The sequence below is a fragment of the Phyllobates terribilis genome, unplaced genomic scaffold, assembly GCF_046119375.1.
Source record: "Phyllobates terribilis strain yellow unplaced genomic scaffold, ASM4611937v1 Scaffold_8__6_contigs__length_399053987, whole genome shotgun sequence".
Classification (NCBI taxonomy): domain Eukaryota; kingdom Metazoa; phylum Chordata; class Amphibia; order Anura; family Dendrobatidae; genus Phyllobates; species Phyllobates terribilis.
In genome coordinates this window covers 203,559,610-203,575,770 of record NW_027362768.1, presented here as the reverse complement: position 1 = coordinate 203,575,770, position 16,161 = coordinate 203,559,610, and the positions used below count along the sequence as shown (strand labels likewise).

General features: G+C 38.5%; 1 protein-coding gene across 2 annotated transcripts in view; it reads right to left on the bottom strand.

Annotated features, from left to right (window-relative positions):
• Window positions 1-506: 506 nt before the first annotated feature.
• Window positions 507-16,161, bottom strand: part of DMBX1 (diencephalon/mesencephalon homeobox 1) — a 159,204-nt gene continuing 143,549 nt past the window's right edge. The window contains exon 5 of one of the 2 annotated variants that reach the window (XM_073642684.1): window positions 507-1,066. In XM_073642684.1, the coding sequence (XP_073498785.1) occupies window positions 666-1,066 (401 nt within the window). In that variant the 3' untranslated portion in view covers window positions 507-665. The remainder of the gene's footprint in view (window positions 1,067-16,161) is intronic. The other variant, XM_073642685.1, reaches the window with a different exon arrangement.

Genomic DNA, 16,161 nt, shown 5'->3' with positions numbered 1-16,161 from the left:
TGCTATGTTTTACAATGCGGGTGTTTTTGTGCTATGTTTTACAATGTAGGTGTTTTTGTGCTGTTTTACAATGCGGGTGTTTTTGTGCTATGTTTTACAATATGGGTGTTTTTACACTGGGTTTCACAATGCGGGTGTTTTTATGCTGTTTCACAATGCGGGTGTTTTTGTGCTATGTTTTACAATAAGGGTGTTTTACACTGGGTTTCACAATGCGGGTGTTTTTATGCTGTTTCACAATGCGGGTGTTTTGTGCTATGTTTTACAATGCGGGTGTTTTTATGGTATGTTTTACAATGCGGGTGTTTTATGCAGCTTTGCAATGCGGGTGTTTTTATGCTGTTTCACAATGCGGGTGTTTTTGCGCCGAGTTCCCGGTGTTTAGTGCAATTTTTACAAAAGAAATTTGACTCCTTCGAGGCTGACACTAAAACTTCATGAAAGAGTGTGGCCCAGGAAACAGGGTTTATTGTACATTCACATGACATGGGACGTCTCATCCAGAGAGCGACGCTGCACTCGTTCTCCATATGAGCTCGGCTACTTACATTCATTGACACCACAATGAGATTCACATGGTTTAATGCTGCTCGATATCTGTAGTGACACACGGGCACCGCACAGCATCCATTATGTGGTAATAGCTTCACACGGGTCCATCACAGTTAGTTGGGTAACGTGTCCAGTCCTAGGGACGCTGCATGCTGTTTTGCGCGCAGCCTCAAGTTTTCAATACTTGTTGTTTTGCTGTTGAGACTCGGCAAGGCCCCGGAGCCCGGCAGGATGGGAGAGGACCAGACTTGCTGGGCGTGGGACAAGGACTGGTAGTAAGACTGACAGTGCAGGGTGCTGAGTGGTGTCATGCCAACATTCATACCAAGGTAGGGCACGGCGGGGGGACTGGCCATGTCAAACGATGAGTAATGGACCAGGTTGTTGGTGGCCGCCATGTGCTGCCGAAACTGTTCTTGAAGGCGAAACAAACTGAGCGGAGAGGAGGAGTAGGAATGAGATGGTGGGAGGCAGGTGCTGGAGGTCGGTGCCATGGTGCTGCTGACCGGGGAATCTGCAACAAAAGGGGAAATGGTCAGCAGATAGCAGCAAGCACACTCTCACCATATAATACCGTATGCCGTGTACACGTCTGCAATCTCCAGATTACCATGACCATAGTCTCCAATATTTACCACAAGCCGTATATCCATCCATAATCTCACTCAGGAAAAGCATTGTGGGAGATGTCTCCGGGCCAGTATCTCCAAAGAGACCACGGTCCTTTACAAGCCAGAAGCTGCACTAATAATACCAGTCCTGCATTATCCCAGCAGGTCCAATGAGAAAAGTGCTGAAGGACCTTTGGAAACATCATAGTCATGTGACGAGAGGTCCTTTATCATTGAGTAAGGAGGAACTGCTGAAGAGAAAGCCTTGTGTCCTCTACACTTTGCTTGTGTGTGTAACTACAGGGTGTATAACATGCAGTGTGTGTGTGTATATCATGCAGTGTGTGTGTGTAACATGCAGTGTGTGTGTATAACATGCAGTGTGTGTGTGTAACATGCAGTGTGTGTGTTTATAACATGCAGTGTGTGTATATCATGCAGTGTGTGTGTAACATGCAGTGTGTGTGTGTATATCATGCAGTGTGTGTGTGTAACATGCAGTGTGTGTGTATAACATGCAGTGTGTGTGTGTAACATGCAGTGTGTGTGTTTATAACATGCAGTGTGTGTATATCATGCAGTGTGTGTGTAACATGCAGTGTGTGTGTGTAACATGCAGTGTGTGTGTATAACATGCAGTGTGTGTATATAACATGCAGTGTGTGTATAACATGCAGTGTGTGTGTATAACATGCAGTGTGTGTATAACATGCAGTGTGTGTGTATAACATGCAGTGTGTGTATAACATGCAGTGTGTGTATAACATGCAGTGTGTGTGTGTAACATGCAGTGTGTGTGTATAACATGCAGTGTGTGTGTGTGTAACATGCAGTGTGTGTGTAACATGCAGTGTGTGTGTGTGTGTAACATGCAGTGTGTGTGTGTATAACATGCAGTGTGTGTGTGTATAACATGCAGTGTGTGTGTGTATAACATGCAGCGTGTGTGTGTATAACATGCAGTGTGTGTGTGTATAACATGCAGTGTGTGTAACATGCAGTGTGTGTGTATAACATGCAGTGTGTGTGTGTATAACATGCAGTGTGTGTAACATGCAGTGTGTGTGTATAACATGCAGTGTGTGTAACATGCAGTGTGTGTGTGTGTAACATGCAGTGTGTGTGTGTATAACATGCAGTGTGTGTAACATGCAGTGTGTGTGTATAACATGCAGTGTGTGTGTGTGTATAACATGCAGTGTGTGTGTGTGTAACATGCAGTGTGTGTGTGTAACATGCAGTGTGTGTGTGTATAACATGCAGTGTGTGTGTAACATGCAGTGTGTGTGTATAACATGCAGTGTGTGTGTATAACATGCAGTGTGTGTGTGTAACATGCAGTGTGTGTGTATAACATGCAGTGTGTGTGTGTAACATGCAGTGTGTGTGTGTAACATGCAGTGTGTGTGTGTATAACATGCAGTGTGTGTGTGTAACATGCAGTGTGTGTGTGTATAACATGCAGTGTGTGTGTGTAACATGCAGTGTGTGTGTGTGTGTAACATGCAGTGTGTGTGTGTAACATGCAGTGTGTGTGTGTGTATAACATGCAGTGTGTGTATAACATGCAGTGTGTGTGTGTGTGTATAACATGCAGTGTGTGTATATAACATGCAGTGTGTGTGTGTGTAACATGCAGTGTGTGTATAACATGCAGTGTGTGTGTGTAACATGCAGTGTGTGTATAACATGCAGTGTGTGTATAACATGCAGTGTGTGTGTGTAACATGCAGTGTGTGTGTGTGTATAACATGCAGTGTGTGTATATAACATGCAGTGTGTGTGTGTGTATAACATGCAGTGTGTGTATATAACATGCAGTGTGTGTGTGTGTATAACATGCAGTGTGTGTATATAACATGCAGTGTGTGTGTGTGTGTATAACATGCAGTGTGTGTGTGTAACATGCAGTGTGTGTGTGTGTGTATAACATGCAGTGTGTGTGTGTGTATAACATGCAGTGTGTGTGTGTGTGTATAACATGCAGTGTGTGTATATAACATGCAGTGTGTGTGTGTGTATAACATGCAGTGTGTGTGTAACATGCAGTGTGTGTGTGTGTATAACATGCAGTGTGTGTGTGTAACATGCAGTGTGTGTGTGTAACATGCAGTGTGTGTGTGTGTGTATAACATGCAGTGTGTGTGTGTGTATAACATGCAGTGTGTGTAACATGCAGTGTGTGTGTGTGTATAACATGCAGTGTGTGTGTGTAACATGCAGTGTGTGTGTGTAACATGCAGTGTGTGTGTGTGTATAACATGCAGTGTGTGTGTAACATGCAGTGTGTGTGTGTGTATAACATGCAGTGTGTGTATATAACATGCAGTGTGTGTGTGTATAACATGCAGTGTGTGTGTGTAACATGCAGTGTGTGTGTGTATAACATGCAGTGTGTGTGTGTAACATGCAGTGTGTGTGTGTGTGTATAACATGCAGTGTGTGTATATAACATGCAGTGTGTGTGTGTATAACATGCAGTGTGTGTATATAACATGCAGTGTGTGTGTGTGTATAACATGCAGTGTGTGTGTGTAACATGCAGTGTGTGTGTGTGTATAACATGCAGTGTGTGTGTGTATAACATGCAGTGTGTGTGTGTGTATAACATGCAGTGTGTGTATATAACATGCAGTGTGTGTGTGTATAACATGCAGTGTGTGTGTGTAACATGCAGTGTGTGTGTGTGTATAACATGCAGTGTGTGTGTGTAACATGCAGTGTGTGTGTGTGTATAACATGCAGTGTGTGTATATAACATGCAGTGTGTGTGTGTGTATAACATGCAGTGTGTGTGTGTAACATGCAGTGTGTGTGTGTGTATAACATGCAGTGTGTGTGTGTATAACATGCAGTGTGTGTGTGTGTATAACATGCAGTGTGTGTATATAACATGCAGTGTGTGTGTGTGTATAACATGCAGTGTGTGTGTGTAACATGCAGTGTGTGTGTGTGTATAACATGCAGTGTGTGTGTGTGTAACATGCAGTGTGTGTGTAACATGCAGTGTGTGTGTGTGTATAACATGCAGTGTGTGCGTGTGTATAACATGCAGTGTGTGTGTGTAACATGCAGTGTGTGTGTGTGTGTATAACATGCAGTGTGTGTGTGTAACATGCAGTGTGTGTGTGTGTATAACATGCAGTGTGTGTGTGTAACATGCAGTGTGTGTGTGTAACATGCAGTGTGTGTGTGTGTGTATAACATGCAGTGTGTGTGTGTAACATGCAGTGTGTGTGTGTGTATAACATGCAGTGTGTGTATATAACATGCAGTGTGTGTGTGTATAACATGCAGTGTGTGTGTGTAACATGCAGTGTGTGTGTGTGTGTATAACATGCAGTGTGTGTGTATAACATGCAGTGTGTGTGTGTGTGTATAACATGCAGTGTGTGTGTATAACATGCAGTGTGTGTGTATAACATGCAGCATCTGACCAACCGCCTTTGAGAAAGCAAGTTTAAGTTTGGGGATCTTTCTTCTTCCTGGTAACAGGCTGTCCTAATCTATGGGTAAGATGGTCTCTCCTAATTAATATGTATTGGTTATGTATCACTAATATTGCGGGTCCTTCTGACCACTGTGTCACTCCTGTTGGAGATTCCAAACTTGCCCATTTGATGTACTGTCCAAATTACTTCTGTGAAGACCCGGGGTCTTCTGTAGGTGAAACACTACTCAGATAACACAGGGTGCCGGTAAAACAGCGTGGCAATACTTTACTGAATCACAAAGCGGAGAATAAACATATAGAACAGTCCCAGCAAATACCCAAGATGGTGCAAAATCACACAGTCTCACCCTTCCGCTCCGCCCGCCTGGGAACAGAACAGCTGTGACTTTGGAACTTCCAGGGCCAGCTACCTCAATCAGTGGCCCCCTGCTTTGGGTGGACACCCACAAAGAGGAGGTAGTGGTAAGCTTAGGAAGTGCATTGAGGTACGTGGCCAGGAGACCTGTGGGTCCCACCCTGGCTTCTCCGAACATATTCATGGAACCAGGTGACCGGATGGTGGCAGCCTGGCTTTCTCTGAGCATATCCATGGGTCCCAGGTGACCGGAAGGTCCCAACCTGGCTACCCCAAACATCTCCATGGGACCAGGTGACCTGTGGGTCCCAACCTGGTTTCCCCAAATGTATCCATGGGTTCTGTGATAGTCAATCGGTTAGATCTGTATCCCTCCATCCAGGGCCGTGGTCCCTCTATCTGGAGCCATCCGTCCTAGCAGTTGTCCTGAAGAGTTACTCTGCTTCCAAAATTCTCTCTTTGATGTGTTTTTGTAAATGTGTTTCTCATCATTCACAGGGGAAGGGGCAGGGGCTCATGTCTCATTGTTTGAGCATTTAATCAATTTGCATAGTTGGTATCCCAATGCTCTGCAGATCAACAAACTATCAAGACCAAAGTCAGCGCCGCCGTCTATCAGGACATTTTACAGCACTTCATGCTTCCCTCTGCCGACAAGCTTTATGGAGATGGAGATGTCATTCTCCAGCAGGACTTGGCCCCTGTCCACACGGCCAAAAGTACCAATACCTGGTTTACACACAACAGTATCACTGTGCTTGATTGTCCGCAAACTCGCCTGACCTTAACCCCATAGAGAATCTATTATAGAGAATCTATGGGGTATTGTCAAGAGGAAGATGAGACCCCAGAGCCAACAATGCAGACGAGCTGAAGGCTGCTATCACAGCCACCTGGGCTTCCATAACCCCTCAGCAGGGCCACAGGCTGATCCCTCCATGCCACAGGCTGATCACCTCTATGCCACAGGCTGATCCCTCCATGCCACAGGCTGATTCCTCCATGCCACAGGCTGATCCCTCCATGCCACAGGCTGATCCCTCCATGACACAGGCTGATCCCTCCATGCCACAGGCTGATCCCTCCATGCCACATTGCCGCATTGATGCAGTAATTGATGCACAAGGAGCCCGACCAAGTATTGAGGCATTTATTGAACAGACATTTCGGATTTTAAAATCATTTTTCAAGCTGTTGTTATAAAGTATTCTAATTTACTGAGATAATGACTTCTGTGTTTTCATTGGATGTAAGCCATAATCATCACCATTACCAGAAATAAACATGTGAAATAGATCCCTCTGTGTGTAATGACTCTATATAATAGATCCCTCTGCGTGTAATGACTATATAATAGATCCCTCTGTGTGTAATGACTCTATATAATAGATCCCTCTGGGTGTAATGACCCTATATAATAGATCCCTCTGCGTGTAATGACTCTATATAATAGATCCCTCTGTGTGTAATGACTCTATATAATAGATCCCTCTGTGTGTAATGACTCTATATAATAGATCCCTCTGTGTGTAATGACTCTATATAATAGATCCCTCTGTGTGTAATGACTCTATATAATAGATCCCTCTGTGTGTAATAACTCTATATAATAGATCCCTCTGTGTGTAATGACTCTATATAATAGATCCCTCTGTGTGTAATGACTCTATATAATAGATCCCTCTGTGTGTAGTGACTCTATATAATAGATCCCTCTGTGTGTAATGACTCTATAGAATAGATCGCTCTGTGTGTAATGACTCTATATAATAGATCCCTCTGTGTGTAATGACTCTATATAATAGATCCCTCTGTGTGTAATGACTCTATATAATAGATCCCTCTGTGTGTAATGACTCTATATAATAGATCGCTCTGTGTGTAATGACTCTACTGTATATAATAGATCCCTCTGCGTGTAATGACTCTATATAATAGATCCCTCTGTGTGGAATGACTATATAATAGATCCCTCTGCGTGTAATGACTCTATATAATAGATCCCTCTGTGTGTAATGACTCTATATAATAGATCCCTCTGTGTGTAATGACTCTATAGAATAGATCCCTCTGTGTGTAATGACTCTATATAATAGATCCCTCTGTGTGTAATGACTCTATAGAATAGATCGCTCTGTGTGTAATGACTCTATATAATAGATCCCTCTGTGTGTAATGACTCTATATAATAGATCCCTATGTGTGTAATGACTCTATATAATAGATCCCTCTGTGTGTAATGACTCTACTGTATATAATAGATCGCTCTGTGTGTAATGACTCTATATAATAGATCACTCTGTGTGTAATGACTCTATATAACAGACCCCTGTGTGTAATGACTCTATATAATAGATCCCTCTGTGTGTAATGACTCTATATAATAGATCCCTCTGCGTGTAATGACTCTATATAATAGATCCCTCTGCGTGTAATGACTCTATATAATAGATCCCTCTGTGTGTAATGACTCTATATAATAGATCGCTCTGTGTGTAATGACTCTATATAATAGATCCCTCTGTGTGTAATGGCTCTATATAATAGATCCCTCTGTGTGTAATGACTCTATATAATAGATCACTCTGTGTGTAATGACTCTATATAATAGATCCCTCTGTGTGTAATGACTCTACTGTATATAATAGATCGCTCTGTGTGTAATGACTATATAATAGATCCCTCTGTGTGTAATGACTCTATATAACAGATCCCTGTGTGTAATGACTCTATATAATAGATCCCTCTGTGTGTAATGACTCTATATAATAGATCCCTCTGTGTGTAATGACTCTATATAATAGATCCCTCTGTGTGTAATGACTCTACTGTATATAATAGATCGCTCTGTGTGTAATGACTCTATATAATAGATCCCTCTGTGTGTAATGACTCTATATAACAGATCCCTGTGTGTAATGACTCTATATAATAGATCCCTCTGTGTGTAATGACTCTATATAATAGATCCCTCTGTGTGTAATGACTCTATATAATAGATCCCTCTGCGTGTAATGACTCTATATAATTGATCCCTCTGTGTGTAATGACTCTATATAATAGATCGCTCTGTGTGTAATGACTCTATATAATAGATCCCTCTGTGTGTAATGGCTCTATGTAATAGATCCCTCTGTGTGTAATGACTCTATATAATAGATCACTCTGTGTGTAATGACTCTATATAATAGATCGCTCTGTGTGTAATGACTCTATATAATAGATCCCTCTGTGTGTAATGACTCTATATAATAGATTGCTCTGTGTGTAATGACTCTATATAATAGATCCCTCTGTGTGTAATGACTCTATATAATAGATCCCTCTGTGTGTAATGACTCTATATAATAGATCGCTCTGTGTGTAATGACTCTATATAATAGATCCCTGTGTGTAATGACTCTATATAATAGATCCCTGTGTGTAATGACTCTACTGTATATAATAGATCGCTCTGTGTGTAATGACTCTATATAATAGATCCCTCTGTGTGTAATGACTCTATATAACAGATCCCTGTGTGTAATGACTCTATATAATAGATCCCTCTGTGTAATGACTCTATATAATAGATCGCTCTGTGTGTAATAACTCTATATAATAGATCCCTCTGTGTGTAATGACTCTATATAATAGATCCCTCTGTGTGTAATGACTCTATATAATAGATCCCTCTGTGTGTAATGACTCTATATAATAGATTGCTCTGTGTGTAATGACTCTATATAATAGATCCCTCTGTGTGTAATGACTCTATATAATAGATCGCTCTGTGTGTAATGACTCTATATAATACATCCCTCTGTGTGTAATGGCTCTATATAATAGATCCCTCTGTGTGTAATGACTCTATATAATAGATCACTCTGTGTGTAATGACTCTATATAATAGATCGCTCTGTGTGTAATGACTCTATATAATAGATCCCTCTGTGTGTAATGACTCTATATAATAGATTGCTCTGTGTGTAATGACTCTATATAATAGATCCCTCTGTGTGTAATGACTCTATATCATAGATCGCTCTGTGTGTAATGACTCTATATAATAGATCCTTCTGTGTGTAATGACTCTATATAATAGATCCCTCTGTGTGTAATGACTCTATATAATAGATCCCTCTGTGTGTAATGACTCTATATAATAGATCCCTCTGTGTGTAATGACTCTATATAATAGATCCCTCTGTGTGTAATGACTCTATATAATAGATTCCTTTGTGTGTAATGACTCTATATAATAGATCCCTCTGTGTGTAATGACTCTATATAATAGATCGCTCTGTGTGTAATGACTCTATATAATAGATCCCTGTGTGTAATGACTCTATATAATAGATCCCTGTGTGTAATGACTCTACTGTATATAATAGATCGCTCTGTGTGTAATGACTCTATATAATAGATCCCTCTGTGTGTAATGACTCTATATAACAGATCCCTGTGTGTAATGACTCTATATAATAGATCCCTCTGTGTAATGACTCTATATAATAGATCGCTCTGTGTGTAATAACTCTATATAATAGATCCCTCTGTGTGTAATGACTCTATATAATAGATCCCTCTGTGTGTAATGACTCTATATAATAGATCCCTCTGTGTGTAATGACTCTATATAATAGATTGCTCTGTGTGTAATGACTCTATATAATAGATCCCTCTGTGTGTAATGACTCTATATAATAGATCCTTCTGTGTGTAATGACTCTATATAATAGATCCCTCTGCGTGTAATGACTCTATATAATAGATCCCTCTGTGTGTAATGACTCTATATAATAGATCCCTCTGTGTGTAATGACTATATAATAGACCCTTCTGTGTGTAATGACAATATATTAGATCCCTCTGTGTGTAATGACTCTATATAATAGATCCCTCTATGTGTAATGACTCTATATAATAGATCACTCTGCGTGTAATGACTCTATATAATAGATCCCTCTGTGTGTAATGACTCTATATAATAGATCCCGCTGTGTGTAATGACTCTATATAATAGATCCCTCGGTGTGTAATGACTCTATATAATAGATCCCTCTGTGTGTAATGACTCTATATTATAGATCCCTCTGTGTGTAATTACTCTATATAATAGATCACTCTGTGTGTAATGACTCTATAGAATAGATCCCTCTGTGTGTAATGACTCTATATAATAGATCACTCTGTGTGTAATGACTCTATATAATAGATCCCTCTGTGTGTAATGACTCTATATAATAGATCCCTCTGTGTGTAATGACTCTATATAATAGATCCCTCTGTGGGTAATGACTCTATATAATAGATCCCTCTGTGTGTAATGACTCTATATAATAGATCCCTCTGCGTGTAATGACTCTATATAATAGATCCCTCTGTGTGTAATGACTCTATATAATAGATCCCTCTGTGGGTAATGACTCTATATAATAGATCCCACTGTGTGTAATGACTCTATATAATAGATCGCTCTGTGTGTAATGACTCTATATAATAGATCCCTCTGTGTGTAATGACTCTATATAATAGATCGCTCTGTGTGTAATGACTCTATATAATAGATTCCTCTGTGTGTAAAGACGTTATATAATAGATCCCTCTGTCTGTAATGACTCTATATAATAGATCCCTCTGTGTGTAATGACTCTATATAATAGATCCTTCTGTGTGTAATGACTCTATATAATAGATCCCTCTGTGTGTAATGACTCTATATAATAGATCCCTCTGTGTGTAATGACTCTATATAATAGATCGCTCTGTGTGTAATGACTCTATATAATAGATCCCTCTGCGTGTAATGACTCTATATAATAGATCCCTCTGTGTGTAATGACTCTATATAATAGATCCCTCTGTGTGTAATGACTCTATATAATAGATCGCTCTGCGTGTAATAACTCTATATAATAGATCGCTCTGTGTGTAATGACTCTATATAATAGATTCCTCTGTGTGTAATGACTCTATATAATAGATCCCTCTGCGTGTAATGACTCTATATAATAGATCCCTCTGTGTGTAATGACTCTATATAATAGATCCCTCTGTGTGTAATGACTCTATATAATAGATCCCTCTGTGTGTAATGACTCTATATAATAGATCCCTCTGTGTGTAATGACTCTATATAATACATCCCTCTGTGTGTAATGACTCTATATAATAGATCGCTGTGTGTAATGACTCTATATAATAGATCGCTCTGTGTGTAATGACTCTATATAATAGATCCCTCTGCGTGTAATGACTCTATATAATAGATCCCTCTGTGTGTAATGACTCTATATAATAGATCCCTCTGCGTGTAATGACTCTATATAATAGATCGCTCTGCGTGTAATGACTCTATATAATAGATCCCTCTGTGTAATGACTCTATATAATAGATCCCTCTGTGTGTAATGACTCTATATAATAGATCCCTCTGTGTGTAATGACTCTATAGAATAGATCCCTCTGTGTGTAATGACTCTATATAATAGATCCCTCTGTGTGTAATGACTCTATAGAATAGATCGCTCTGTGTGTAATGACTCTATATAATAGATCCCTCTGTGTGTAATGACTCTATATAATAGATCCCTATGTGTGTAATGACTCTATATAATAGATCCCTCTGTGTGTAATGACTCTACTGTATATAATAGATCGCTCTGTGTGTAATGACTCTATATAATAGATCACTCTGTGTGTAATGACTCTATATAACAGACCCCTGTGTGTAATGACTCTATATAATAGATCCCTCTGTGTGTAATGACTCTATATAATAGATCCCTCTGCGTGTAATGACTCTATATAATAGATCCCTCTGCGTGTAATGACTCTATATAATAGATCCCTCTGTGTGTAATGACTCTATATAATAGATCGCTCTGTGTGTAATGACTCTATATAATAGATCCCTCTGTGTGTAATGGCTCTATATAATAGATCCCTCTGTGTGTAATGACTCTATATAATAGATCACTCTGTGTGTAATGACTCTATATAATAGATCCCTCTGTGTGTAATGACTCTACTGTATATAATAGATCGCTCTGTGTGTAATGACTATATAATAGATCCCTCTGTGTGTAATGACTCTATATAACAGATCCCTGTGTGTAATGACTCTATATAATAGATCCCTCTGTGTGTAATGACTCTATATAATAGATCCCTCTGTGTGTAATGACTCTATATAATAGATCCCTCTGTGTGTAATGACTCTACTGTATATAATAGATCGCTCTGTGTGTAATGACTCTATATAATAGATCCCTCTGTGTGTAATGACTCTATATAACAGATCCCTGTGTGTAATGACTCTATATAATAGATCCCTCTGTGTGTAATGACTCTATATAATAGATCCCTCTGTGTGTAATGACTCTATATAATAGATCCCTCTGCGTGTAATGACTCTATATAATTGATCCCTCTGTGTGTAATGACTCTATATAATAGATCGCTCTGTGTGTAATGACTCTATATAATAGATCCCTCTGTGTGTAATGGCTCTATATAATAGATCCCTCTGTGTGTAATGACTCTATATAATAGATCACTCTGTGTGTAATGACTCTATATAATAGATCGCTCTGTGTGTAATGACTCTATATAATAGATCCCTCTGTGTGTAATGACTCTATATAATAGATTGCTCTGTGTGTAATGACTCTATATAATAGATCCCTCTGTGTGTAATGACTCTATATAATAGATCCCTCTGTGTGTAATGACTCTATATAATAGATCGCTCTGTGTGTAATGACTCTATATAATAGATCCCTGTGTGTAATGACTCTATATAATAGATCCCTGTGTGTAATGACTCTACTGTATATAATAGATCGCTCTGTGTGTAATGACTCTATATAATAGATCCCTCTGTGTGTAATGACTCTATATAACAGATCCCTGTGTGTAATGACTCTATATAATAGATCCCTCTGTGTAATGACTCTATATAATAGATCGCTCTGTGTGTAATAACTCTATATAATAGATCCCTCTGTGTGTAATGACTCTATATAATAGATCCCTCTGTGTGTAATGACTCTATATAATAGATCCCTCTGTGTGTAATGACTCTATATAATAGATCCCTCTGTGTGTAATGACTCTATATAATAGATCGCTCTGTGTGTAATGACTCTATATAATACATCCCTCTGTGTGTAATGGCTCTATATAATAGATCCCTCTGTGTGTAATGACTCTATATAATAGATCACTCTGTGTGTAATGACTCTATATAATAGATCGCTCTGTGTGTAATGACTCTATATAATAGATCCCTCTGTGTGTAATGACTCTATATAATAGATTGCTCTGTGTGTAATGACTCTATATAATAGATCCCTCTGTGTGTAATGACTCTATATCATAGATCGCTCTGTGTGTAATGACTCTATATAATAGATCCTTCTGTGTGTAATGACTCTATATAATAGATCCCTCTGTGTGTAATGACTCTATATAATAGATCCCTCTGTGTGTAATGACTCTATATAATAGATCCCTCTGTGTGTAATGACTCTATATAATAGATCCCTCTGTGTGTAATGACTCTATATAATAGATTCCTTTGTGTGTAATGACTCTATATAATAGATCCCTCTGTGTGTAATGACTCTATATAATAGATCGCTCTGTGTGTAATGACTCTATATAATAGATCCCTGTGTGTAATGACTCTATATAATAGATCCCTGTGTGTAATGACTCTACTGTATATAATAGATCGCTCTGTGTGTAATGACTCTATATAATAGATCCCTCTGTGTGTAATGACTCTATATAACAGATCCCTGTGTGTAATGACTCTATATAATAGATCCCTCTGTGTAATGACTCTATATAATAGATCGCTCTGTGTGTAATAACTCTATATAATAGATCCCTCTGTGTGTAATGACTCTATATAATAGATCCCTCTGTGTGTAATGACTCTATATAATAGATCCCTCTGTGTGTAATGACTCTATATAATAGATTGCTCTGTGTGTAATGACTCTATATAATAGATCCCTCTGTGTGTAATGACTCTATATAATAGATCCTTCTGTGTGTAATGACTCTATATAATAGATCCCTCTGCGTGTAATGACTCTATATAATAGATCCCTCTGTGTGTAATGACTCTATATAATAGATCCCTCTGTGTGTAATGACTATATAATAGACCCTTCTGTGTGTAATGACAATATATTAGATCCCTCTGTGTGTAATGACTCTATATAATAGATCCCTCTATGTGTAATGACTCTATATAATAGATCACTCTGCGTGTAATGACTCTATATAATAGATCCCTCTGTGTGTAATGACTCTATATAATAGATCCCGCTGTGTGTAATGACTCTATATAATAGATCCCTCGGTGTGTAATGACTCTATATAATAGATCCCTCTGTGTGTAATGACTCTATATTATAGATCCCTCTGTGTGTAATGACTCTATATAATAGATCACTCTGTGTGTAATGACTCTATAGAATAGATCCCTCTGTGTGTAATGACTCTATATAATAGATCACTCTGTGTGTAATGACTCTATATAATAGATCCCTCTGTGTGTAATGACTCTATATAATAGATCCCTCTGTGTGTAATGACTCTATATAATAGATCCCTCTGTGGGTAATGACTCTATATAATAGATCCCTCTGTGTGTAATGACTCTATATAATAGATCCCTCTGCGTGTAATGACTCTATATAATAGATCCCTCTGTGTGTAATGACTCTATATAATAGATCCCTCTGTGGGTAATGACTCTATATAATAGATCCCGCTGTGTGTAATGACTCTATATAATAGATCGCTCTGTGTGTAATGACTCTATATAATAGATCCCTCTGTGTGTAATGACTCTATATAATAGATCGCTCTGTGTGTAATGACTCTATATAATAGATTCCTCTGTGTGTAAAGACGTTATATAATAGATCCCTCTGTCTGTAATGACTCTATATAATAGATCCCTCTGTGTGTAATGACTCTATATAATAGATCCTTCTGTGTGTAATGACTCTATATAATAGATCCCTCTGTGTGTAATGACTCTATATAATAGATCCCTCTGTGTGTAATGACTCTATATAATAGATCGCTCTGTGTGTAATGACTCTATATAATAGATCCCTCTGCGTGTAATGACTCTATATAATAGATCCCTCTGTGTGTAATGACTCTATATAATAGATCCCTCTGTGTGTAATGACTCTATATAATAGATCGCTCTGCGTGTAATAACTCTATATAATAGATCGCTCTGTGTGTAATGACTCTATATAATAGATTCCTCTGTGTGTAATGACTCTATATAATAGATCCCTCTGCGTGTAATGACTCTATATAATAGATCCCTCTGTGTGTAATGACTCTATATAATAGATCCCTCTGTGTGTAATGACTCTATATAATAGATCCCTCTGTGTGTAATGACTCTATATAATAGATCCCTCTGTGTGTAATGACTCTATATAATACATCCCTCTGTGTGTAATGACTCTATATAATAGATCGCTGTGTGTAATGACTCTATATAATAGATCGCTCTGTGTGTAATGACTCTATATAATAGATCCCTCTGCGTGTAATGACTCTATATAATAGATCCCTCTGTGTGTAATGACTCTATATAATAGATCCCTCTGCGTGTAATGACTCTATATAATAGATCGCTCTGCGTGTAATGACTCTATATAATAGATCCCTCTGTGTAATGACTCTATATAATAGATCCCTCTGTGTGTAATGACTATATAATAGATCCCTCTGTGTGTAATGACTCTGTAGAATAGATCACTCTGTATGTAATGACTCTATATAATAGATCCCCCTGTGTGTAATGACTCTATATAATAGATCGCTCTGCGTGTAATGACTCTATATAATAGATCACTGTATGTAATGACTCTATATAATAGATCCCTCTGTGTGTAGTGACTATATAATAGATCCCTCTGTGTGTAATGACTCTATATAATAGATCCCTCTGTGTGTAATGACTCTATATAATAGATCCCTCTGTGTGTAATGACTATATAATAGACCCTTCTGTGTGTAATGACAATATATTAGATCCCTCTGTGTGTAATGACTCTATATAATAGATCCCTCTATGTGTAATGACTCTATATAATAGATCACTCTGCGTGTAATGACTCTATATAATAGATCCCTCTGTGTGTAATGACTCTATATAA